This window comes from Pygocentrus nattereri, chromosome 15 (assembly GCF_015220715.1).
Source record: "Pygocentrus nattereri isolate fPygNat1 chromosome 15, fPygNat1.pri, whole genome shotgun sequence".
NCBI classification, from domain to species: domain Eukaryota; kingdom Metazoa; phylum Chordata; class Actinopteri; order Characiformes; family Serrasalmidae; genus Pygocentrus; species Pygocentrus nattereri.
Window position 1 is genome coordinate 36,006,563 of NC_051225.1, and position 26,988 is coordinate 36,033,550.

Sequence of the window (26,988 nt, forward strand, 5' to 3'; positions counted from 1 at the left end):
TTTTTATTTATGTTTTAACTGCTTATTAATGATTTTAAGGTCTTTGTGACCTAATTAATAATCTTACTTTAAAGTGGCAACTTCACTTCTGTAACCTGAGAATAGCTCAGCCACATTGCATTGAAGTCCCTGTAGTTACTGAATAAAACGTCTTAGTGTGTAATAAGTTTGAGATTTTAAGGGGTTAAGATACATTTTAAAGGGCAGATGGTCACTTTCAGTCTGAGAGACTGACTGTAACATGTGTCATCATTCATTTTGCTTACCTCTTAAACAGGCTGTTTTAGTTACTGTGACTTTAAGGCAGATCTGTGTAAATGAGCTCTGTTCTGATTGGCTGCCCTCATTCAAAAAGCCCTCAGGGATGAAACACTCCTTATGACTTCAACCCAAATAAGCAGAGTTCGACTGCTGTAGGCTAAATAGGTACATGTATGTAAATGAGGCAGCTCTGTGCCAATGCTAACTGCCCTCTTTAGTGGTCAGTCACACTTACATTAATGCAGAATTCTGTTACAGACAGACTTGGACTGGGCAAAGTGAAATGGGAGTGTTATGATTAAAGTGATGGATGATTGAACTCCATAAAGACCTTTTACAGTCCATAGAGCAGTAAATAATGATAAAATCATATCATAGCCCATGCTTTGAACTGCCCTTATACGTTTAGCTGTACGTTTATTAGTCAGGGATGAACTGCAATAAGCTGCTACCTGCTGTTGAAGTACCTCGAAGGAACCCCCGATTTGTTTCTCTGTTGTTTATTGCCTGAGAATATGAAATGTGACTGAGGGATATAAGCAGCCAGACGTCCTGACACACCTCAGTGCCTGTGTGCTTAAATCCCGCTGACTGCTTCAGCATTCATATCAGCGGTGCTTCAGGAATCACCATGCCTTTCAGGCATGTCCGCTAGGGGGCAGTATAAACCTGCAGAAACCTTTCAGCCTCCGTCCTGCTCCCTTCATACCTGAAGACACCTGCATCAGTGCTGCTCCTCCACGGCAGCGCGTTCCCCTCTTCACTCTAATGAGGTTATGCTAATGTGCTTAACGATTGAAATGAAGTACACATTTGCATTATGCAAATGAGGCCATGCTCACCGGCTCTAGTAGCTCCTGTTCATTACTGGCCGTGGTGGCGTTTTTTGGTCAAACTGCTCTCTTCCTGGCAGGTGTGTCATGCGCCCAGTTGTCCTGAGGGGACACAGTTTCATGACTTTATGTCCATAACATGTGCCGTGTGATTAGATCGGATAAAAGACAATATAAAAGCATCTGGAGTAATATGGACTGCAGTTAATCACTTTTTATCACGAATTCATCACTTTTTCTAGAATATCTGATGAAGAAGACAGCATTTTAAAAATGTGGCGCACAGATCATGAACGTTTATGGTCAATTTTGTGCCCTTTACAGCTCAATTGTCAGATTTTTTGGGGCATATTTATTTATTAATTTTTAAATTTGATTTGATTTATTTACTGTGCCTTCAGGAATCTATTCATTTTCAAATTTAATTTGAAGTTCATTTGTTTTGTTACAAATCCTATTATTGTCATAAAAAATTGAGTGGAAAGAAGAAACGTTGAAATATTTACATGAATTTCAGAATTTCCTTGTGTTTGCCCCCTTTTTGCTTTTACGTCATCGTGCCCCCAACCTGGCACGACTGACCAAAGCCTCAGATCAATAGATCAGATCCACCACAAAAGAGATAAGACTTTTAAAAAAAATCTGATCCTTTTGTCATTTTGAGCTCTGTTCTGATTGGCTACCCTGTAAGGGGCCTAATTCAAAAAATAGGTCAGGCTGAAACACTCCTTATAACGTCAGCATGAGTGGGCGGAGCTAAACTACTATAGGCCAAATAGGGAGGTATATGTAAATCAGGTGATTTGGGGACATGCACTGCAAAAAATGGTTTATTGGTAAGTAAAATGATCTTAAAGCTAGTCTAAATGTCTAATATTCCTCATTGTAATGTTGTTGTAAGATTATTTTGAGATCATTTAACCTATTTCTAGACATTTTTGCTTGCTTTAAGTGATTTTATTAAGTGAAATTGCTTTAAGCTACTAAACTAATATCTGCTAATATAGTGAGTTAATTTTACTTTCTTACTTCAAGCAAGTAAAAATATCTAGAAATAAGTTTTATAATGTTTTAATATGTATACAATTATCTCAAAGTAGGAATTTAAGATGATTTCACTTGTTGAGAACATTGTAGCAGTGTATTCAAAACAGGCTTGTTTTGCATCTTCGTTTTCATGTATGGACACGTACATTGAAACTTTATTTACATACTAAATCAAACTAAATAAAAAGCAGAATGATAGAGTCCCTTTAAATAACATGAATCAAATACAGTGGTAGATAAAGGTGAATGTAATAGGAGAAACAGGAAGTGGCCAGACTATCCCGTATTGTTTAATATAGAAAGAACCATGTCGCTATACACAAGGGGGCGGGGCTACTGGGAGACCTTATGTTCTGTAGCTTATATATGGATGCAAACTAGTGTGGAAGCAATTCAGAAAAGGTGCTGTGTTTTTCCACAAATCAGCACCGGAGCCTAAATAGGCTTTGATTTGTGAAAACAACAGATGTACGAAAAATCGAGGGGTTAAATTCCTCCATTCAAGTGGGCATGACTGCTCTGTTTACTGGTGAAGTATTTTGGCTGTGGAAAGTCATTCCATCACAGTTTCCCTAACATCGGCGGGAGAGAAGATCTGGGAAGAGCTGCGTAATCCTGACTGCATAATCCTTACGATATATCCTTGAACACCAGAGATGACGTGAAGGCTGGTTAATTTCATTTGTTGCCGAGATTCGAGCCGAGCACTCGCTGTGAAATTCAATTAAACGACTCATCCACAAACAAAAGTCAACGCGGCTTTTTGGCTGCCGTTCCCTTTTGTTTTGTTTTTCACTGACCGGGCTGCTCTGTCCATTCACGTTTTCCGAAATATCGCTCCTCTGCCAAATGGAAGTCACAGTTGATTATATTTGATGGTGATTATTTTTGGTGGCCCAGTTGTGTCTGAATGTCCGTAATTAAGGTTTAAATTAAAATAAGACTCGGGCGTAGACGCTCAGTCAGTGTCCTCCTGATGCATTGCGGCTAATCAGAGATCATCTTGAGCACCGTAACGTATGACTCTGTTCCTGGTTTCTTGTTTCCTGGCGCACAGCATCAGTCATCGGGAGCAGACAGAGATATTTCACAGAAGTCCTCATTGAAGCGTTTTAGATCAGCGGTGATGGACTTTGAGGAATCCGTTCAGGTCTAAGAAGAAAAGAAATGACCTCTCTTGTTCCATTTTTAAGGCCTGCTGTTCCTGTAGTAGGTCCAGATAAAATATTGAAGTGTTCCTGATGAGGTTTTGATAACCTCATATTTTTCGATGATTAAACGAAGCAGCCAAAGGATGTTTTTTTTCTTCTTCTTCTTTGCTAATGTGCCTTTGGTGGGTGAATGTTATGTATTGGCTTCGCATGCATAATTGATTAAGAGTGATTTTGGCCCGCCTGCTAGCTAACGTTAACTTCTCTCCAGAGTGAGAAATGATGCTGGAGTGATCACTGGAGTCTCGGTTGTCATCCATCAGAGCGCACCACTCAATCTTACAACGTTCTTCACGTCAGGTTCATACCTCAGACACCTCCAGGCTTCAGGCTGGTTACTGTACTGTTTTCTGGGGCCGCAGCTCCAGTGGAGTGGAGTCCATTAACCTACAACCACGTCCAAAAGCTAAAGTGTTGGGTGGATGTATGGATGAATAGATAGAGAGACAGACAGACAGACAGACAGACAGGTACATAGATAGATAGACAGATAGATAGAACTTTATTGATCCTGAAAGGAAAATGGAAAGTTTCAGTAGCAACACATATATGCCCATTAACTTACATTTATTAGGCAAAAATAAAAATAGACCTAAGTTAAAGTACGAGAGAGAGAGAGACAGAGAGAGAGAGAGAGAGAGACAGAGAGAGAGAGAGAGAGAGACAGAGAGAGAGAGAGAGACAGAGAGAGAGAGAGAGACACAGAGAGAGAGAGAGAGAGACAGAGAGAGAGAGACAGACAGAGAGAGAGAGAGAGAGAGACAGAGAGAGAGAGAGACAGAGAGAGAGAGAGAGAGAGAGAGACAGACAGAGAGAGAGAGAGAGAGAGAGACAGAGAGAGAGAGAGAGAGAGACAGAGAGAGAGACAGAGAGAGAGAGACAGACAGAGAGAGAGAGAGAGAGAGAGAGCGAGAGAGAGAGAGAGAGAGACAGAGAGAGAGAGAGAGACAGAGAGAGAGAGACAGACAGAGAGAGAGAGAGAGACAGAGAGAGAGAGAGAGACAGAGAGAGAGAGAGAGAGAGAGACAGAGAGAGAGAGAGAGAGAGAGAGAGAGCGAGAGAGAGAGAGAGAGATTCAGTGTGTTCTATGTAATCCCTCACTCATATTTGTGTATCGTACATATTAATTTAATAATGCTGGACAGTTAGCCTTAACGGAGTTCCACCAATTTTTCACCGGTGTCATTCAGAGCGGTTGGATGCGAGTTGGTTCATTTGTACAGAAACTTGCTGACTCTAATTTCTTTACAGTGGTGGTGATAGGAACCAGGGGTCCTGATATCTACAACCCAAACATAATCATGTTATATAATATCCAATACCAACATCTTCTGAGGCTTCTGAGGCTTTTATGATGGTAAAATAGTAGTAAAACTGAAAAAAAAAAGTTTTCTTTGGGGCCTATTTGTCTTAGAACACCTTTAAGATATCTCTCCACCATGAACAGATTAGAATAAATTGATGAAAAGATGTTTTAGGTCAAAGCCTATGTCAAAACTACTGTAAAACAATGTCTCGGCCGTCGGTAATTCAATGTAATAACCTGAGTGAGGGAGCTTTTAAGTGTGAGGGAGCTTTTGGAGACCTTAAACTCTTCAGACGTCTGGTTCCTATCACTGCTGCTGTGAACAATTCTGACATCGTTTCTGTAGAATTAAGCATTTTGCAACTTCTCTGAGTGACTTTGTCTACATCTAAACCACTTAATTATACAGATTTGATGAAAAATGCATGTGTATATTTATGCCTACCGTAATCTTTTATGCAAGTTCTGAGATGCACTTCTGGCCCAAAACTAGCATTTAATATTTATTATTTGTCATGTTAAGCAGTGCGCTGTAATGTTACCCTTACCATCATCAGTTTGAGCGAATTCCGTATCCTTTATGTGTTTTCATCCATCGGCGATCTCTCACTACAGTACCCTGCATGCATAAGGCAAATACATCATCCAAAACTGGGAATCTATCCCACTGTGGTAATGAGGTAGAGACTAATAAATACAGCCCTGATATTCAGCTTCCTCGCAGCAGCATTAGCTATCTTCTGTATTCATTAGAAGAAGAAACAACGCCTCCAAAAATCCACCCCAAAGCGCTTGTAGTTTTTCAAAAGCCTCCAGCCTTCAAGATACATCATTAGAAAGGGGTTTAATTTAGTGTTTAAACCGTAAAGTATCACTCTCAAGACTATTGTTTGATCACTGTAGGATGTGAGGAGGCGTGATAAGAATAGACTTAGCAATGCTTCCATTTTTCATTTTGGCAGAAGTGGCCCTTTAACATTTCTATGGAAGGAGTGTACACGAGGAAACAATGTTGATTTCCCAAACTTCTCTTTAAACATGACTTTATTCTTTCTAATGAGGAGTCAGGCTTGTTTTGCTTCTTCCAAAACACTGCCTTGCTAATGAAGATAAATCTGTTGTATTTTGTTAATTTCCTTTTTGTTTTTTGTTTAGCTTTCTTCCCTTGAAGGACACTATTATTCCCACGTCCTTTCGTCCGCTCCACTCATGTAGAAAGTGACTACCGCCTAAATATTTAGCTTGGCCGTTGTTTGGGCTCTGGGATATTTGCTGGCTTTTTCTGTCCTTTTCTTGAATAATAATGATCCGCTTGCACACAGAACCGCAGGACTAAGCCGGAGGAAGACAATGGATGCCTGTGTGCCAGTCGAGACCGGGCTGTACATTTGTACATAGACATGTCCCTTACATGCTGGGGAAGGGTTCACAGCTGGTGGAGAGGACACTACGGTTTCTGTTATCAGAGAGACTAATGAGTAGAGTAGATGGTCTGGCTGCTGCCTCAAGTAGCAGGGGCTCCTCTTTGTTCTCCGAGGCCTCTGGGTTTTTACTTGGACGTGCTGTCCCCATACCACCACTGTGCCGGTCTGACAGGCCTGGCCACGTCAGGCCGATCAAACAATCAGAGAGCCAGCAACTGGCGAAGCAGAACCGGTCAGGGGTTGCAAAGCCTCTGCTAGAAGAAAGTTAAACGTCGTAAACTCTGCGGGGGCCTGTATGTGAGCCTATATTCAAAATCCCTTACATTCAAAAATAGGATAATAATTTCATTTAGTACTTACACTAAAACTGATACTAATACTAATTTGCTGTTTAATATTTTCAGGCAGCACCAGCTGGCAGTGAGATAAGCTGAGCATCTTTGAAAGGAAATTTCCCCTGTGGGGAACCCTCAAGGTATTCCAGGCCTTCAGAGAAGGTTAAATCATTTCTGGGAACTGAAAAATAGCATGTATAATTTTTGTTCATTTTAATTCCGTAGAATCTTGTATTTAATATAAATTAAAGGGCTAAATTCTTGAAACGTCTAGTGGAGAATTGGCCAATCGGGAATTTTCTTTGTGATATTTCGGTAGATATAGCTAAGCAAGCTCTCTTGCTGGTTACGATCTTAAAAAAGAAAAGAAACCATGAACATTTAAAGAACCCTTCGCATGATTAAAGTGTTCTTTGCATCATGACAGGTTTTTTGGATTGGTAACAGCATAACAAGCACACCCTTAGATTCTACACAGGTGGATGTGCACATGCCGTAACTCATCTGACGCTGGGTTCCATAGGATTAAATGCTGAATAATATACTATAATTGTCTGTTTAAAGTCATGAAAGTTTTCATGATGCAATTTTTGTTTTTGACGTCTGATATGTTCAGGATCAGACCAAGTAGTATCACGTTTAAAAGCAAAAACAATGAAAATTTACAAATCCATCCATTTTCCAAGCTGCTTCCCCATCAGGGTCGTGGGGGGCTGCTGGAGCCTATCCCAGCGGTCATCGGGCAGAAGGCAGGATACACCCTGGACAGGTCGCCAGTCTATCGCAGGGCAGACAGACACAGACAGTCACTCACACCCAGGCAATGTAGCATGTCCATGGACTGTGGGAGGAAACCGGAGAACCTAGAAGAAACCCACGCAGACACGGGGAGAACATGCAAACTCCACACAGAGAGGACCCGGCCGGGGAATCGAACCCAGGCCCTCCTTGCTGTGAGGCGACAGCGCTACCCACCGCACCACCGTGCCGCCCTACAAATCCAATGATCTGTATTAAAGAGGACCTATTATGCTCTTTTTCAATGTACATAATTTAATATTTGGGGTCTACCAGAATAGTACTACATGGTACAATGTTCCAAAAACACTGTACATCCTCATACTGTACATCTCTATTCACCCTTGGTTTGAAATAAGCTGTTAGAGCTCCTGTGTCCTGCTGAGCCTTGTGTGTTCTGCTTGATCAGCGCACCCAGTCTGTTCTGATTGGTCAATCGCCATTGACCGCCCCTGTCTTGAAGTCTGCAGACAGACCCGTCTCTCCTCAGCAGCTGTAAACACCACTGTGGCTATTTTTACACTGCTGTCGGTTCTGAATGAACTGCTCCTCCTTCAGTAGCCGCTGTGCACTGTGAGAGGGCATTCCGAGTTTGGTGGGCAGTAAGGACTGTGTTACGAGATTGTCCATCCATCCATCCATCCATTTTCTAAGCCGCTTCTCCGTCAGGGTCGCGGGGGGGGGCTGGAGCCTATCCCAGCAGTCTTCGGGCGGAAGGCAGGACACACCCTGGACAGGTCGCCAGTGTTACGAGATTGTATCATCTTGTAACAAAGAAAAGAGCTGGAATTCCAACAAGACATCTGAGGTTTCTGCTGGAGAGACTGTCTCCTATTGTTGTCAACTTCTAAGCTTTGCAGACTGTTTACATGCACAGAAAAGCTAAAGGAAAGAGAACGACTGCAGTTACACAGGAATGATTAGAGTAGAATAGAATAGAATTCAATAGAATTCAGATTATGCTCTCTTCCTAATCAAACCTGCAGCTAGTCCATGATATATTCAGAGAAGCATACTTCATACAGATAAGGTGTAGACTGTAAAAAAAGATATTCAGTAAAAATCTGGCAGCAAAAGCCGTTAATTAACAGTAAAAGTGTGTTTTCTCAGTGATGGTAGAAGTCTGTAAAATTACAGTCAAAATTACAGAAATTCTGCCTTTTACTGTAATTCAGCTCTGACATAGACTAGTTTACCATCATAACAATAACAACCATTAAAATACATGCGTATGTTTTCATTCCTCTAAATTAAGAACAGTTCAAATACAATATATTTGTTTTATTTACATGCATTTCGTTTTTTTAATGGTTAATGATCGAGAAATCTGACAGTACATTGACAGATTTTTAGTAGCATCATAATAAAATCATTTTATACACACACCTGCAAGAAAATTTGGTGTTGAACTGTAGAAAATAGTGATTCCAGACTTTAGAAATATGTTCATTTGTTTAGTAGTAGTAGTAATAATTTTTAGTAGTTACTGAATTAGAAGTTTTTAAGATAACAACTAAGCCCAGAGCTAAAGGAGTTAACAGGCATGTGTGAGCACTCAAAGTTTTGTTTATGGTCCTCTTTAATCCTGAGGTTTGCATCTTTGGCCTGAAAATGATGTTGCCTTGATCTTCCAGGCCATTCAAATGATTACAGATCTGATATGTAGAGGAGCTGAAGCGGTCAGGGGTCGCGGTGATTAACGTCCATCAGGAGGTCGCCCCTGGTTCAGCCAGTGCCCCGCCTTGTTCTTGTGGTTTTTGTTCTCTCTCTCTCTTCTCTTTTTTCCTTCCTCTGTTGCCAGGATCTCTCTTAGCGGGAGAGCAGGGGGAACTTGCTCCAAAGCAAACCCCACCTGCAGCGCCGCTTCCCTGAGAGCAGTGCGCTCCGGCCATTTTGACGCAGGCCGGACCCTAAAACAACAAGCCACCGCATTAGAATACTATAAACACGGCCGCTGCTTACTCATCCCACTCCAAACAAAAGGAAAGAGCGACGAGATTTACCGTAACTTCCCTCATAGAGTTTTTTTTTCCATTCTTTTTTTTTTTCCCCCTTTGCTGCCGTTTACAGTTTGTGCAGCAGAAAGGCCGTCTAGCTCTTGTGGTTTCTTGTGAGGTCACTCCAGTGAGATGAATGGGAGGTATTGCACAATAGCAGTTTGTTTATGCTTCCTGTCGTCTCATTCATTTAGAGAAACGAACCTACGACTGTGTCAAATCTGAGCTGCCTGCTTTCGTTTATGGCGAACCATTTGACCCCTGCCTTGCTGCCCTTCTTTCTATGAAATTACTGGAATTTTGAGCCTCTGCACGCGGGGTCCCATCTCCTAAGATAACACACCCTTGCATTTCTGTGGACGGGAGGTCTCTCCAGAGCGTTCTCCGTTAAGGCTATTCCGTGATAAGCTCATATTTGTGTGTCATATTTGTTTGAGATCAGCTCAAAACCACAGCAAGTTCCCTCCTGATTGTGATAAGCTGTTAAAGTCAAGTACAGTTCAGCATTTCAGGAGTGAAGAGGTCAAAGTTATTGGACTTTACAGCTTCGTTTTGTGGGTTTTTTGTGCAGGACATTTTGGAAAATTCCTCTTTAATCTTAATAGTTTTGCTGCCTTTGGCGGAAAATGAAGTTGGACTGAAAGGATGTTTTCCTCTTGAATCCTTGCTTTGCCAGAGATGAATTGGGACTGATTGCTGTCATGTCCTCTTTGTTTACCTGTCATAAATGTTACATATGGCAGGAGGTACTAGACAGCATTTTGCATCATGATAAACAATATGTATGAAGTAAAACCTCACTGATTTAAGAAAGGAGTTCCTAGTGAGGCTTTATTTCATAGATACAATCTTATGATCAGATTACATGGTTTGTTAAGTACAAATAGCACAGTTCCTACAGGAAACTTAAATATGGCAAATTTTAGTGCACAATTTCTGTTCATTCCCTATGTTTAACATATTGGGAAGAATAAAATATGAAATACGAAATGTGTAACTTTTGCACAGGTCATGTTTCATGTCTTATTTTTTTTCCAATATGTGACATGATGTGATGGAAGCATACACTGTGGCTCTTATCCTAAAAATGAGAAATACAGTCGTGTTGCCTGGTCCTCCTTTCTAATATTTGGCCGAAACACACATTAATTAACAGTAAACGTACGTTTTCTCAGTGATGCAAAAAATCTGTAAAATTACAGGCATTCAATTTCTAAGAAGTTCTACCTTTTACTCTAACTCAGCCTTTTCACTACTTCAGCAAGTTCTTCGGATAATCATAAGAACAACAACTATTACAATATTTGCAAGCATCTGTGAAATAAAGATAACCATTTGTGTGAATTTGCATTTTATTTCTGTAAATTAACGATGGTTAAATATGTTATATTCAGCAAATGAACAGTAAATGTGTGTTAAAATGCACAGGACTGTGTTCTAGAATTGCATACTAACCGATTTTAATTTCGAAATCTGCAAAACATCATTGGATCGGGGCGCCAAAACTTTTGCATACAACTGTATTAGATGTTCTAAAGAAAAAGGCTGAATTATCAGGACCCACCACAAACCCCTCAGTCAGTTTCCTCCCTGTTCTTCTTCGCCCCGGCCTCGTCTCCTTTTTCCCTCGTTATTCTGTTTACCTGTGTCTTGTTTGTAACTTTGCCCGGTAATTGTTCTCAGGTGTTCCTTGTTCATGATGCCCAATGTCTGTGTGCTCCATTATTCTTGTCTTGTTCCATGCTTGGCACTGTTTGCTCTCTAGCCTTCGTTCTTTCTTGTCTTTCAGATGTCCGTCCGCTTTGTTCTTTTCTGCCTGTTAGTTCTGCGAGTGTTGTTGGTGTCGTTTTTAGTTCTTAGTCTAGTCTTTTTTTTTTGTTGTTCTGTTGTCTTTGATTCCTCTGTTCTCGGTATGAATTGCATTAAGCTACCAGCTTGCACTGGCAAACTTCTATCTCATTGTCCTCATCTTATCCCTGTTGCAGTTGCAGCTAAGCCAAGAATTAGAGATGTACCAGAATCTCTCTGTATAAAAATTCTTCAAAAATTCTTCTTTCAAAGCCTGAAGTTTGTTTATTGTGACACTCGCACAGACAACTTTTAAACTAGTAAAGATTGTTCTTTGTAGCGGCGACTTTCAAGATCACGTTTTGGTTGCATGGAGAATCTTCCAGTGCCTCTTTTGTAAATGAGAGGTGGGAGGAAAAGTTTAGTACACTCTTAAAAATAAAGCTTCATAAATGGTTCTCAGCTTAGACATATGGGTCTATAATTGGTAACATTTTCTCGTGTGGTTCTTCAAACTTTGTGTTGGCGACTAATTCTGATTCCTTTCTTAGAAGAAACACACAGCCACATGATATATTTAAGATATACACTGATGGGCATAAGATTCTGACCACCTCCTTGTTTCTACGCTCCCTGTCCACTTTATCAGCTCCACTTACTGTATAGCTGCACTCTGTAGTTCTACAGTTACAGACTGTAGTCCATCTGTTTCTCTGATACTCTGTTAGCCTGTTCTTCAGTGGTCAGGACCCCCACAGAGCCAGACTTACTTGGGTGGTGGATCATTCTCAGCACTGCAGTAACACTGATATGGCGGTGGTGGTTTGTTAATGTGTGTTGTGCTGGTACGAGTGGATCAGACACAGCAGCGCTGCTGGAGTTTGTCCACTCACTGTCCACTCTATTAATCACATCAGTGTTGCTGCAGTGCTGAGAATGATTCACCACCCTGCTCTGTGAGGGTCCATGGGGGTCCTGACCACTGAAGAAGAGGGTAAAAGGGGGCTAACAATGTATCAGAGAAACAGATGGACTACAGTCTTGCTAGTAAAAAGTTGAACCCCCTTTTGCCTTCAGAACTGCCTTAATTCTTCGTGGCACTTTCAACAAGGTGTTGGAAACGTTCCTCAGAGATTTTAGTTGGTTATTTGAGTTGTGTTTCTATTCTCCTCTGACCTCGCACATCAACAAGGCATTTTCGTCCACACAACTGACCGCTCACTGGATGTTTCCTCTTTTTCGGACCGTTCTCTGTAAACCCTAGAGATGGTTGTGCGTGAAAATCCCAGTAGATCAGCAGTTTCTGAAATACTCAGACCAGCCCGTCTGGCACCAACAACCACACCACGTTCAAAGCCCCTTAAATCCCCTTTCTTCCCCGTTCTGATGCTCGGTCTGCACTTCAGCAAGTTGTCTTGACCACCTCTACAGGCCTAAATGCACTGAGTTGCGGCCGTGTGATTGGCTGATTAGCTATTTGTGTTAATAAGCAACTGAACATAATACCTAATAAAGTGGCCAGGTGAGTGTATGTTGTAAGAGGAGCTGATAAAATGGACATTGAGCATAGAAACAAGAGGGTGGTCATAATGTTATGCCTGATCGGTGTATGTGCATATATATTCATGTATATCGACATATATATTTGTTTATTCATTTATTTAGTTATTTAGTATATGCAATAGCCTGCTCCTTTCTCTTGGTTGTAAATGTGCTGTTGAGCATTGGTTTTAAACCAGAAGCTCTGCAGAGCTCTGTTGCTGGTAAAGCAGATTGTCACTAGAGTACTTTTGTTTTTTTAACCGGTCATGACTCGCGAGTGAAAAACAATGTGCAATGTTCAAATACAGCCAGGATGGCAGAGATGCATTTTCCATTGTTATACATCTAAACTGCTTTTTAAGCAGTGTTCACAGTCTTCTCTGCAAGTTGTAGACAAAATTGGATGCCTGGATTGGCATTTGTTCTTCAGGGAACCAGACATGATTCTATGGCATCGCTCCAAAGAATGCTTTTGGCTCTGATTTTAAGAGAGTATTACCCCACATACCCTCTTTCACTGGTGCTGTGTTGTATTCTTACTCAGCAGTGGTGACGATTGCTCCTTTGTAGAACACTTTAATGAACAAACTGGTCGACTGCTGATTCATCTTCCTCTGCCAATCCTCAGCTCTGTGAGGGGTCATCACAATGTCGTTATTTTTGTGGAGAAGGAAAATGGCTCAAGTGCTTCCAGAGACATCGGCGTCAGCGCTTTAGTATGCAAAGACTGTAAGGGAGTCTAAGGCACCCTGCTGGGGGCTCTGTCAGATGTCAGCAGATCATTTTTAGAGTCCTCTCTTTTTACCACAAACTCTTATTAAGACCTTTTTAGATAATTTGTTTATGGACATGACTTTGAGCTTAGATCATAGCTTACTGCTGTCCTGTGTCTGTATCACTGAGAAACAAAAGGACATGAATCACCCCATGACTGCTGTACTGGCCAAGGAACGTGTTGGGCTGCTTTGGATCTCAGCTCGTTCTTGTCCGGGAAGCAGATTTAATGGGAAGTATTGGACTGTACAAGAACCTAGTGAAGACCCACAGGCTTCAGAAGCCTAAGACCAAGAGGTTTTGGCATCATAGTGGTGTCGATATGGCAAAACAAGTAATGATACAGTGTCGTGATACCCAATATCTATCTCAATATCTTGTTTTTCTGAGGGCAATACTACACACTGATAAAGATGGTTCTTCAAGGGTTCTTTAGTAAAGAAAATGGTTCTATATGTATATATAGAACTATGAACGCTCAAAGAACCCTTTGCATGATTCAGGGGTTCTTTGCATTGTTAAAGTGTTCTTCAGATTGATGGAGAGTATCTTTTACGTGGTTCTGTATAAGACCTTTTTGAAAAGGGTTCTATGTAGCACTTTCTATGTAGATCTTCTGTTGTTACAGGCTTGACATTGTAAACAAGAGCTGAAGAACTCTTTTCAAAAAGGTTCTGTATAGAACCACATACAACACATACGAAGTGTTCATGGTTTACATTTACAGCATTTGGCTGACGCTCTTATCTAGAGCGACTTACAATTTCAATCATTTTTACAGAGGTAGGCGAAGGCGGTGTTAGGAGTCTTGCCCAAGGACTCTTATTGGTATATAGGGTGTTTACCCAGGGGGGGATTGAACCCCAGTCTACAGCGTAGAGGTGTTACCCACTACACTACACCAACCACGTGTATGGTTTTATACACCAATCATGGTTCTATATAGAGCCATTTTTATTAAAGAACCCCTGAAGAACCATCATTTTGGTGTGTAGGAAGGTGCAATATGACAATATTTATTGTTTCATGATAATTTACATCACAATACACCTTCCTGAGTGCATTGTGGGTACTTGTAGTATTTAAAGAGTGTTGAAGAACTACGTGTCATTATAAACTGTGCAAATAAGTCCTAATTACCTGGATTTGGTGCAGTGCGGCATGTAAATCATTCAGTACATTTACATTTGGCAGACGTTCTTATCCAGAGCGAATTACAGTTTGATCATTTTACACAGGTAGGCGAAGGTAGTGTTAGGAGTCTTGCCCAGGGACTCTTATTGGTATAGTCTAAGTTGCATGCCCAGGTGGGGATTGAACCCCACTCTACAGTGTTACCCCTATACCAACCACTACCATACAAATCATTGTATTCATATTATTTTTTTCCCCTGCTGTTATAGCATATCACACCTCAGATATACAAATATGGTGATACATAATGGATCAGGTGCCCAGATACCTTTTGTATTCCAGGACTAGACTTAAGAGGAATTCCACTGATTTTTCTGCAGTTCAGTGGTTTTACGATGTAAATCAGAATGATTTAATGTGGTGGTTCATTGTAGGGAAACTTACAGACTCAGATGTCTTTACAAAGTGGTGGTGATAGGAACCAGGGGTCCCCATGACTACAGCTCAAATATAGACTTTTTATTTATAATCCAAAACCACCAGTGAACCTACACGACCTCTGAGTGTTTGAATGCAATGCTGAAAAAATGGTTTTAATAAATAATGTAAGAAAATGTTTTCCTTTAGGACGATTTTTGTACAATGCCTTTAAGAACCACTCCACCATAAAAATGTTACACTTTAAGCCAGAACTGTTTTAAAAATGTCCCAGACATCAGGGAGCGTATTGTTAGCTGTTTCATGTAACAAACCTCTCTGAGGGAGCTTTTACAGGTGTTAAACACTTCTGATGTCTGGTTTCCATTACTGAAAAAATTCCCCTAGTCATCCTGTCCACCCTCAGTTAGCACTGACAGAATATTACTTATGTAGATGGAACAGGATTGAAAACAATACATTGGTAAAACTGTCTGAGATACAATCAGCTGGTTATCAGTCTGCAGTTTATACAGTTACTGTTTGCTGGTTGTCGCTGTTTACAGGCTCTTTATTATTTGATCTAAATCTGTATTATTTTATGATTCATGTTGGTCCATTGTCCAGTGCTGTAGAAATACTGACCGTACCATCATTTGGTGACCGCAGTCCATCATGCTGTTTCCTAACTATTGTTTCTATATGTGTGTGTCTACAGGCCGGATCTTGGACCTAAAGACAGGGACGGTGAAGAAGGAGGGGCAGCAGTCCTCTATGAGGATGTGTATGGGCTCCAGACGCTCCTTCATCTGCAGAATGAGGTACAGTACAATACTTCCAGACTGGGATTTTTCATAGCTGGCTCAGAAGGTTGCAGGTTTAGCTCTCTGCCTATAAGTAAAGGTCACTGGAAGTGTAGTTACATGTTTTGTCTACACACCTGAATCATCTCATCAGGTCAGCATTTCAGGGAAAAAAGTCACAGCTTTACTATTGGTGAGCTTGAGTATGCTTCCTTTTTGGCCAAAATTTGGACATTAAGGTAGCTATGCAACCTACTGTGAACAGTGAAGCTTGTATGAAGTGAATTCTGCTTTGTAAGTATTCTGAAGCTTATTTTAGGGGAAGTTATAGCTGGTTTAGTATTTTCGGTCTCACTTCATTTGGATTGTCCACTATAGTCCCCTATAGATTATCTACAGATGTTCAAATTCTCAACAGACTATCTGTTTAAATGGATAGATATGATTTGGACCAGGGTGAGGGCTGAGGTTAAGTTTAGGGTTAGGATTAGAGCAGGTTTAGTGTTAAAGAAAATTACGGTCATTTATAAGGTTCTATCTGACACATTTGTCAAAACTGAGTTGTTCATATATTTTGTTCTGTGACAACCTCTTAACATTAGGTGAGGTGTGTAACGATTTTAACGGTGGGTGGAGGGAAAACGCTGGGCGCAGGGGTGAAGACGGAGAGCTTCCTAGTAACACAAAACCACTCGGCTTTTCAGCCCACAAAATAAGGCAAGGCTCACTGGGACTCTTCAGTCCTTTCTTTCCTCTTTTGCTCGTTTAGCTCCACTCAGTCAGCTCAGCTCTGCTCTGCTCTCACACCTTCACTGGTCTCCTCTCTGTGCACTCTGACATCTACTGAAGGAAGAGATGGTTATATGTAGGCTGGCAGAAACAAGGCACAGGTGATCATCAGTTACTTAGCCCGCTGGTTCAGCCAGACCAGCCTCTCCGTCCTGCATTCGATGCCCGGCCACGCTCCCTTCCCCACATACCCCCACTGCCCGATCCAGGTCGGGCAGCCATCTGGCCGACGCCCCACAGGACAGGGGCCATGCTGGCTCGAGCAACTGATCATCACTGACTTTCACTTTGTCAATGACGTGCCTCAGCAAATAGTCACATGACTGCTCCAGAGGGAAATCCAAGAGGGGAGCCAGGAGGTTAACCATGGGAGACGTGGTCACGCTGTCAAGTTTACACCCCCTCACCCCCACCCAAGAGGCACCATCTCCCGCCCCCCTTCACTCAGGAACCGTCACTGATGGATGCGGAAGCCTGCCTCGAACGCAGCACATGCTCTTTATAGTACTGCGGGACCCATTGTCTACGAAAGCTTTCACTAACCCCCCAAAATGCACCCAATTTGTACCCAAAATCAGAGGATGGGTAAGGCGAGGACTAACCGCCACCTTCAAGCTATGCCTTGTTCCCCGAAACTCAATTGTAATTGGCAAGACGGGATAATTGTGTACATCCTCATGGAGACACTGCACCTTCACCCGATATGCCCTTTCCAAGGCCACACATTGAATCAAGCCTTGGTGAATCGTGGTTTGATTACCAGAATCCACCAAGGCTAGTACCCCCTTGAACACTCATTGGTATGCGGTACTCTCGAGCTCAATCAGTGGAGGTTGGTGGCGACTTGGGCCAGACCTCCATGTGGTGGCACTGGTCCTGGAAGTGTCTGGGCTCCAAACAGTGTTCTGGGATCAGCTGTTGCCCCCTGTGCAGAGAGAGAAGGGAGACCATGAGTAGCTGCAGGGGTGTAACGGGAAGTAGAAAGGAGGGGTGGAGTGCGTGGAGGCGAGAGCGGGGAAAGGCTTTGGGGGCTAGAGCTCCCTTCTTTCTGGGAGCGGGAGTAGGGAGAGAGAGGGAAGGAGAGAGAGACATTTACTGGGTACGCCACCATGTGCGCCTCTGCCAGCTTTGTGGCCTCGTCCAGCGATTACGGTTGGTGGCACTGGACCCAAGCTGCCGTCTCCTTGGGTTGATGAACTGCTCCAGCACCACCAGGTCGAGCACCTCCTCGGAATCTCGTTCTTCTGACAAGAGCCACTTCCTGCAGGAATCTCAGAGTTGTTGCGCCAGCACAAAGGGCCGGTCAAAATTTCAGGCAGCGTGTAGAATCGTTATTCCAACCCTCTGGAGGACGGCCTTTTTCAGCTCATCGTACTCCTGCTGAGATTCAGCGGGGAGTTGTTGGATGGCCAGATGGGCTTCCCCCATGAGCAGGGGCAGCAGTCAGATGGCCCAGTCCTTTTCCAGCCACCCCCAGTCTCCTGTTGCTCTCTCGAAGAGCTCCACAAACGCTTCCGGGTCATCTTGCGGAGTCATCTTCGAGATGGAGATGGTAGCTGGAGCTGGAGTACTGGTTGCTGACAATCTCTGGAGAAGCTTCCTGTCCGCCTCCTGGCCCTGAGCCAGGGCCTCGAAGCGGGCCTGGTTTTCCCACTGGATGTCCAGGAGAGCTTGGTGTTGGGTCTGCTGCAGGAGGGAGAGTGCTTTAATTATCTCTCCGAGCGGTGAGGACTCCATGGCAACATTCGTCCAATCCTTTCCAGGTTTCGGCACCGCTGTAAAGATTTTAATGGTGGGTGGAGGAAAGACACCGGGGGCAGGGGTGAAGACGGAGAGCTTCCTTTTATTTCAACACAAAAACCACTCGGCTTTTCAGCCCACAAAATAAGGCAAGGCTCGCTGGGACTCTTCAGTCCTTTCTTTCCTCTTTTGTTCGTTTAGCTCCGCTCTGTCGGCTCTGCTCTGCTCTCACATCTTCACTGGTCTCCTTCTTTCTTGGGGTTCTGCCATCTACTGAAGGAAGAGATGGCTATAAGTAGGCTGGCACAAACAAGGCACAGGTGAACATCATCAGCTACTTAGCCCACTGATTCAGCCAGACCAGCTTCTCCGTCCCACATTCAACGCTCGGCCCCTTCTCCCCAAGGTGTTTTTTTTTTTATTTGTGTGCTTTTTTGGTGTTTATCTAGAAAACAAAAAGTCAAACTCTAACTTGGTCACTGTCTAACCTAAAGGAAGCTTAAACTAATGGTTCATACCGAACACTGACCTCTGCACTGGACAAAACATGTAACACTGACCTTTATACTTAATGTGCAGCTCTCTTTGAATAATAATAAAAAAAAGATTTGTCCTAAAAATGAATAAACAGTAAGAACAAATGCGATAAAAATGTAGTAAATTTAAGTTTCTCAAACATGTGGACACTATATTACACTAATTTTATGTTTTAAAATAAATTATGAGCATAAACTGTGTATGTTCATTGAAAATCGTTGCTTCTTTTCATGTCTTGGCAGATAAAACCTTATAACTCCAAGCAGAAAATGAGTTCTTTGGATTAGAAGGTTCTCTCTGCATTTAACCTGTTCCAAAAGCCTCAATTTTACAAATTTGATAGGACTTTGATTTTGTACATTTAAAGTAAATGTAGGGTGTCTGTCATTTTCATGTATGACATGAGTTTTTCTATTTGGAATGCAAAATCTTTGAAGCTCCATATCTCAAAACAGAACCGTATAAATCTAAGGGCACAGTTTAGTTGAACGTAGCTTGAAAGTAAATTATGTGTCTACAAAGCATCTAAAGTGGACTAAACCAATAAAATGTGACCATATTTTCTACCCTTAAACTCTATATAAACCTTCACGTCTGCCTGAAAGTAGACCATGAGTTTATCTGCATGTCTCAGCCATGAGGCTATCCGTCTCTCTTTGTCCTCCAGCCCAAAATAAGTTGTTTTTGTTGCTTCTTCTGTTCAGATGGTAAAAATCTGGAGTGAAATTCCTCTGCTACCCACAAATTAGTGAATAGGTATTTTTTGATCGTGCGAATCCTTTGAGAAATTGCTGGCTCTCTATTTTTAACGACGTAAGACATGTGTCTCCTGAATTTGTTTAGAGTGCGACGTGTCGTTTATAAACAACAGACACTCCGCACCGTGATGTCCTGTGATTGAAATTTGACATTGTGTGTATGTTTAGGCTCTGTGCGCTTTTCTTTAGATTTTCTTCAGCATGAACTAATCACAGCCGGCAGTGTCAGCCAGAAATGTGCATGCCTTTGAAGTTTTCTATTTGTGGCTGCTTTAGCAAAATTGAAACAGTGTGTCGAGGGTTGACAGCATGTGTGTGTGTGTGACTATGTGCTCTGACAAGAAACACACACCCGAGGCAAGTCGAATCTTTCAAAACATCCTCATCGCTCACTAGACTAGAGAGTTATTAAAGAAACAGAATCGATTATGTAATCCTTTACCTTAATGCTTTTGGACATCATGAGTAGGCTTCAGGGAAAAAGACGGATGGAGGGGTTTTTTTTCCATTTGTCCTCATGTTGTGTACCAAAAAACGCGCATGCCTCACATTAGTGAACGCTGAGCAACCTCTTCGGCTTCGCTCTTGGGGGAAAAAGTAACTTCACCTCGCCAGATGCGATGGAAGTGATTCTGGTGAGGGGGAAAATTACACCCCTGCGGCTTCAATTAACCTCGTATGTCTACCTCTTCTCGGTTACAAGCGCTCTGCTCTGTACCTTGATGGAGCAGTTAACTGAAAATCTAATTTTGACAGAATTTAGTTGGTCAGTTGGTGTCCAGAGTTTATTTCTTTAGTTTTTTGTGGCCAGAAGTATGTGGACACATCTCCAAATTGAGTTTTAGCCACACCCATTCCTAACAGGTGTGTAAATATCAGCAGGGACACCACGTGCTAAGTGGGAGCGGGGAATCCCAGGGTACGCTTCCCATGATAATGATGACATCTCGATACTGCGATTCTGTGATACTCAGTATATTGCAAGACAGTCCTCTGTGATACATTACAATACCTGTGTAACTGAAGAAAATAACATACTCCTAAATCAGAAAATAGCAGAAATTAGGTATTTATTAATGTCAGTTTCACTGAACTTGACAACCACCATGAAATAATATACAACAAAACACATAGCTTAGCTTCCTGCCTCTTTAACACACGTGCACTGACTGTGGAATCATTCCAATGTAAAATAGCCATGAACTGTTGAAGCAGAACAGTTCTGGGGTTTAAATGTCTGGAACACACTATGCCTGATATTTTACTCCCTATTTTTCTCCCCTTTGAGTTTCTTTTTTCTTCATCGTAGGTTTACCCTATTCATTTGAATCTTATAAATCAAATAGGGTATATCACTGTGTTTATATTTTATCCCACCCGTAGTGACAAGTGCACAGTGAGTACAAATCACCTGTCCTCTGTTGTAACAGCTGTCTCTGGAAGCAACATCAGCACAAGAACCTTGTGTCCGAGCTGGTGTGAAGCACACCACCACTGGACTCTGGAGGAGTGGAAATGTATTCTCTGGAGTGACAAGTCACAATTCTCTGTCTGGCAGTCTGATAGATCTGGGTTTGATGGCTGCCTGGAAAACATTACCGCAGCACCAACAGTAAAGTTTGGTGGAGGAGGGATAATGGGCTGGGTCTGGTTTTTTAGGACCCTTATCTCCAGTGGAGGGTGATGTTACTACTACAACACCAAGACATTTTAGACAGTTATTTGCTTCCCTCTTTGCAGCAGCAGTTTAGGGACAACCCGTTCCTGTTTAGGCTTGACTGAGCCCCTGTGCACAAAGCAAACTCCATAAAGATAGTTTGATGAATTTGGTGTGGAACAACTCCAGCGACCTGCACAGAGCCCTGACCTAAACCCCACTAAACACCTTTGGGATGAAATTGGAATGTCGATTGCAAGCTGGGCCACTTCATCCAATATCAAATGCTCTGTTGCCTGCTGCAAAGCGTGGCAATTCCATATACATTTTTTATTTTGAAATAGGGCAACAAACTCTAACAGGTGTCATGGTCAGGTGTCCACATACTTTTGGCCATATAGCCTATGTAAAAATATAAAATCAGTAGACATATATTTAGAAATGCAACCAATGTCAGCTAGGCTTTGGCCCATTATTAATAGTACTTGTAATCACCAGTAGATGGCATCTGTTGTGACTGCCAGTCAAGTTGGACTATTTAAATGTGAGAAAATTAAATCTAATATTAAATTAAATAGTAAATCTTAATAAAACTAAGTCTTTATCTTTGTTTCTTCTCCATGTTTTATCACTTGTAGTCTGTTGTCTATGTTCAGATCAGGGTAAATGTGTTTTGAGGTTTCAGAACATTCCATAGAGGAACAGAAACTATAAACAACGAATTCCAAACAAGCTGTTTAGAATTCATATATGAACCGTATGGACTGAGGAGCAAACGGTAAAATTTGAACGTGTATCAGTGCTTATATGCTACATCACAATATTATATTCAAAAAATGACAAACATTTCCGTGACATGGGCCGTTTAACAGTTAAGAGCAGGTCCGCTGTAACACTAAGTAACATTGCTATCTGCTGAGTGGATATGACTTTTCACTGGTTGCTAGAATTGCTGGAGTCCATTTGGATGACTTCACTGTGACACTTAAAGTCATTAATTTCACATTTGATAGTGGGCTGAGCTCTCTAATGCGCAGACACTAGGGTCAAGTTTTAGAAGCCAAGTTTCTGATATGCTCCATCACGGTTGAAACTGATTTTAAGCTGTAATCAATCACGTCAGTCCCTCGAGGCTCGGGATGTTTGTGGTGTAGATCGAGCGAGTGAAGAGGAGATGGACGTAGGATGTTTGTTTGGGTTAAAATCAATGATGTTTATGTTTTTTGTTGTCTTCAGGTGTGGCAGTGCTCCGCTGGACCACATCTCCCTCAACCGTCTGGCCAACATGAGGAAGAGATACAGGTAAGAATCTGCATACCTCCCGTTTTTCTGTCTTTCTTTGCTTCTGTTCGCCGTTGTCGCGTGTTAAAGTGTGATGATTATTGTAGTTGTATGTATGAACTTTTTATGAAGCCTTGTTTAATCAAAACAGCAAAAAACCTCCCCTCCAAGTCTGTGATTGGTCAGGATACACACAACAAACGAAGGAAAAACCTCTGTGATTGGTTAGAGGGCTCTGTTGCATAGTGTGGCCTTCTGTATTGCTATACCAAGCCCAATATCTTTACTCTGAGGTTCAATTAAACCATTTGTGTGTTAAAAATAGCCATAATACATTTTTCCCAGCTTTCTTCATCCCTTTGAATTGTGTCTTTAAGGCTGATATACACTTGTATGCTTGTAAGTTTGGGTAAAATGACATGTGTGTTGATTTTCTGAGAAACAGTATGTTAGCACATCCCCTGCAGTGAAGTTACATATGCCGTTTTTCTGCATTTTCTCATTTGCTGGGTTTAACATATTAAAAAACCAAAATAGAAAGGGTGCCATAACTTTTGCACAGGCCATATTTTGTGTTTTTCCTCCCAGTATATTAAGGTCAGCGAATAAACATCAATTGTGCATTAAAATGTGCAAAACATATCATTTGACCAGGGGCACCCAAACTTTTGCATACGACTGATTGTATGCAGATAATCTCTGTTCTGATTGGCTGCCCTGCATTCTGCCTTCATTCAGAAAGCAGTCCAGACTGAACTAACACTCCATATAACTTCAGGGTGAGTGAGCAGGGCTAAAACTGCTGCAGACTGAACAGGCAGATATAGATTTATGTAATGGTTTTAGTGACGTTACATAAACAGTGAATTCTAAATGGGCTGCTTAGTGTCCATGTATGGACTGAGGAGTGAATGGTACATTCTGAATCTTGAGCAGTGTTTACATACCACATCAAACTCTCTCTCTGATCTAGGTATATGTTTATGAGCTCCACAACTGTGGAAAAGTAATTGCAGTCTGCTGTTGCAATCAGGCCATTACATAATAAATGTGGCAGGCCTGCTTGTGATGCCTAATAATTTGAAAAGAATGAATGTTTTGCATTAAGTATGTACGCAGGTCCACGTTTTAATCAGTCCAGATCAGACATGCTGCTTCTCTTTGAGGAGCCAAGTGGACCTGCTTATGGGTATTCATAATTTATGCGTTTCAGTTGCGCGTACCAAGAACATATTCAATGAAGCAGAAAGGCAGCAGGACGTTTGGAACAGTATGTGCTGTCACTGCGTTGCACAGACTCACAACCTGCTTTCATTTATATCTCTATGCATACACAGTTGCGTGTAAAAGTTTGAACATCCCCAGGCAAATGACATGTTTTGATGGTATTGTAAGTGGAAAAGTGAGGCACTTAAAGATGCCATAGAATGCATTTATCCAGTATATTGGGTCAGTTTTTATGATCATGTACTGTTGGTGTTTACATCATCTATAGATGGTGCTATAAGACATGGAACAGCTCAACAAGACTCTTGGGGGCAGTCATGGGCTGGAGGTGGAACTGGCCCTGTAACCGGAATGTTGTTGGTTCGATCCCCAGCACCGACAGTCCATGACTGAGGTGTCCTTGAGCAAGACACTTAACCCCCAATTGCTCCCCGGGCGCCGTGGATAGGGCTGCCCACCGCTCCGGGCAAGTGTGCTCACTGCCCCCTAGTGTGTGTATATTCACTAGTGTGTATGTGGTGTTTCACTTCACGGATGGGTTAAATGCGGAGGTGGAATTTCCTCGTTTGTGGGATTAAAAAAGTATCACTTAACTTATATTGTTGTCTAGATAGAGGGTGAATTTGGTCAGGGTAGAAAAGTGCCCTGATGCGGTTTTACGCACCCATTTATAGCCCTATGATTTAGCCCTGGAATGAAAGAATGAAACAAGCTGTTTTCCCTCTTTTGGAGGCTCATGAATAATCTGCAACATGTGAAAATAGAAATACAATGAAATCAAATGAACCTTTGTGTAAATTAGCTTGGTTGTCATACTGTTTATGTGGCTATGCTAGTGTAGTGCTACCTGTAGTAGCTGCTTGCTTTCAATCTTGACAACAACACAAATGAAATGAAAGCTGTTCTCACTGAGAACCTCTAGTTTAAGACACAGCCTGGCTGCTTACAGGCTGCTGTTGGGGTTGTGGTGCTAATAAAGGTGTAACTGCCCCTCCATTTCTTCAGTCTCTTCAGCTTCTTCAGAGTCAAATGCTGAGTGAAGCTGCTTGATATTGTCCAAGATTTGAGAGACTGTCCAGCGTGAAACATGTAAACTAACCACTCTGTATGAAAGCAGGCCGGCATCCTGTTAAAGATGTGGGAGCTGAAGTTGGCTTCCTATTCGCCAGCTTGTTATGCGGATTTTCCGTTCCACCTTAAATGGTGCCACGTTTACATTCTGGCACTTGAATAAGCTGTAGCATTTAAGGTGGGATGGAATATTCAGTGTAGACGCTGGCAAACCTGAAGCCAACATCAGCCTCATTTAAAGATGAACATCGTCCTTTTGGCGGTTTGGTTTTTCTTGGGGAGGGAATAAAATGTCCTGATTTCCCTGGAATGGCACAGTTTCTGCATTTAGTCTGTCGCTGTTGCTCCTTTGCCATTGTTTCTGCTGGGGTACAACATGGGCACTTGTATGTAAATTTTGAGGGAGTAAACATTAACGAGTCAAGACTCTTACATAAGACTTTAGGATTTTGGCCTCGGCCCATTTTACCATCCTCTTTTACAAAAGCAGGAGGAGACATCAGTGTTTGAAGTTCACAGAGTGTCAGTTCCAGCTCAACTACGCCAATGTAAATACAGTTTTCCATTCTGACACCTTAAAAAATAGAAATTTCATAAATATTTTAGTGCACAATTTCTGTTTATTTGCTGTTCGATAGAAAAGTAAAAATATAAGATATAAACGGTGCTATAACTTTTGCACAGGTGATAGATTGTTTTTTCTCCCCAATTTGTTACATTCAGCAAATAAACAGTAATTATGCATTACAACATCTGTTCACTGGAGGGAAACTTCATTACTTATTATACTTTACTTTATTATACATTACTTATATTAATTATTATTTATTATTATTATTATTAATTATACACTACTTATATTAATATACATTACTTATATTAACATATTCATTACAAACTGCATTTGGGAAACCATTAAAGTATTTTATTTGAGCAGGGGCGCCCAAACTTTTGCATACGAGCATATATCTGTGTTTCTTTGCAAATCCATATATTATTTTCATATATTCATATATATATATATATATATATATATATATATATATATATATACTTTACCATTATTGTCAAAAGCAAGTAAACTGAAAGACATTGTTATATATATATATATATATATTTTTTTTTTTTTTTTTTTTTTATTAATGTGTAAATCCAGTGCAGCACCTTTTCAGTGTGTTTTGCCTCTTTCCCACACCATGGACTTCAGATGAATGTTGTTTTGCAGCCAAAGTTAACACATTTGCACTGTTATAATAACCCACGCAGACTAATATTAATCTGATTATGATGATAATGATCATACAGTTGTGTAAATGACTGGCCTGATTATCCTAATCTGATTAAGGTCGTAATTGAAATAAGCATAATTACATTACCACACCCAGAGTGCTATGTTGATGTCGATATAGTGCCATTTTCTTCATAAAACATGTTACACTGTCTTGTGAATCCTGGCCTAAGCTGTTAGGAAATGCTTAAATATTGGTTTTAAATACATCATTCAGTGCTTATAAATGTGTTTTTTCCTTCCCTGTGAAAGTTGGCGTTTTGCAGGTTGGAGGTTTAGTTCTGACAGCAATGATATAGAATTTTACTCTCTTATAAATAAATGTACTGTACTGATTCTTCAAGTTACAAACAATGTAAATGGGCCCTCAGAGGTACAACAGTGGTTTTAAGGCCCAATTGTGTAACTTGAAGTTTTTTCCAGGTGAAAAGTACATATTTGTACCTTTTCATAACCTTACAAACTTACATTAATACAATTTCAGTGGATTAAGGTACAATTATGTTCCCTGACTAAATGTACTGAGAGGGTCTTGTACCTAGAACATGGTGGGTAATGAGTTCACTACATTCACACTATGGTGGTAGATGGTTAACAGCAAAAGGATGGAGGTTATTAGAATGTATGGAGGTCTCAACTCCTCACTGTTTACTTATTCAGGTATTTAAATAAGGCATCACCTAAGTGACCGTTAAACCTCTCGTGCTTGTCTTCTGTACATGTGAAGCGCCACATTGAATTTGGCCAAAGTGAAGGTTTTGGTTGTGGAAATGACCTCAGGCACAAGGGGAAAATGGGGCTTTGCATCAGTAACACTGTTCTCCATTGTTTATTCATTAAAATGTACACTGTTTTATAGTGAGACGAAATGTAAACAGTGTTAAAATGGGTCAGATACTGTATGTAAATGGCCATTTGTATGGAAAATAACTTGTCAGTGAAAGGGCTATATTAAAAATCGTATTAAATC

General features: G+C 41.3%; 1 protein-coding gene across 8 annotated transcripts in view; it reads left to right on the plus strand.

Annotated features, from left to right (window-relative positions):
• arnt2 (aryl-hydrocarbon receptor nuclear translocator 2) overlaps positions 1 to 26,988 on the plus strand; it is a 157,649-nt gene that overhangs the window by 41,862 nt on the left and 88,799 nt on the right. For all 8 annotated transcript variants that reach the window (XM_017699567.2, XM_017699566.2, XM_017699568.2 and 5 more), the window contains 2 exons: positions 15,586 to 15,688; positions 22,388 to 22,453. In XM_017699567.2, coding sequence (XP_017555056.1) covers positions 15,586 to 15,688; positions 22,388 to 22,453 — 169 coding nt within the window. The remainder of the gene's footprint in view (positions 1 to 15,585; positions 15,689 to 22,387; positions 22,454 to 26,988) is intronic.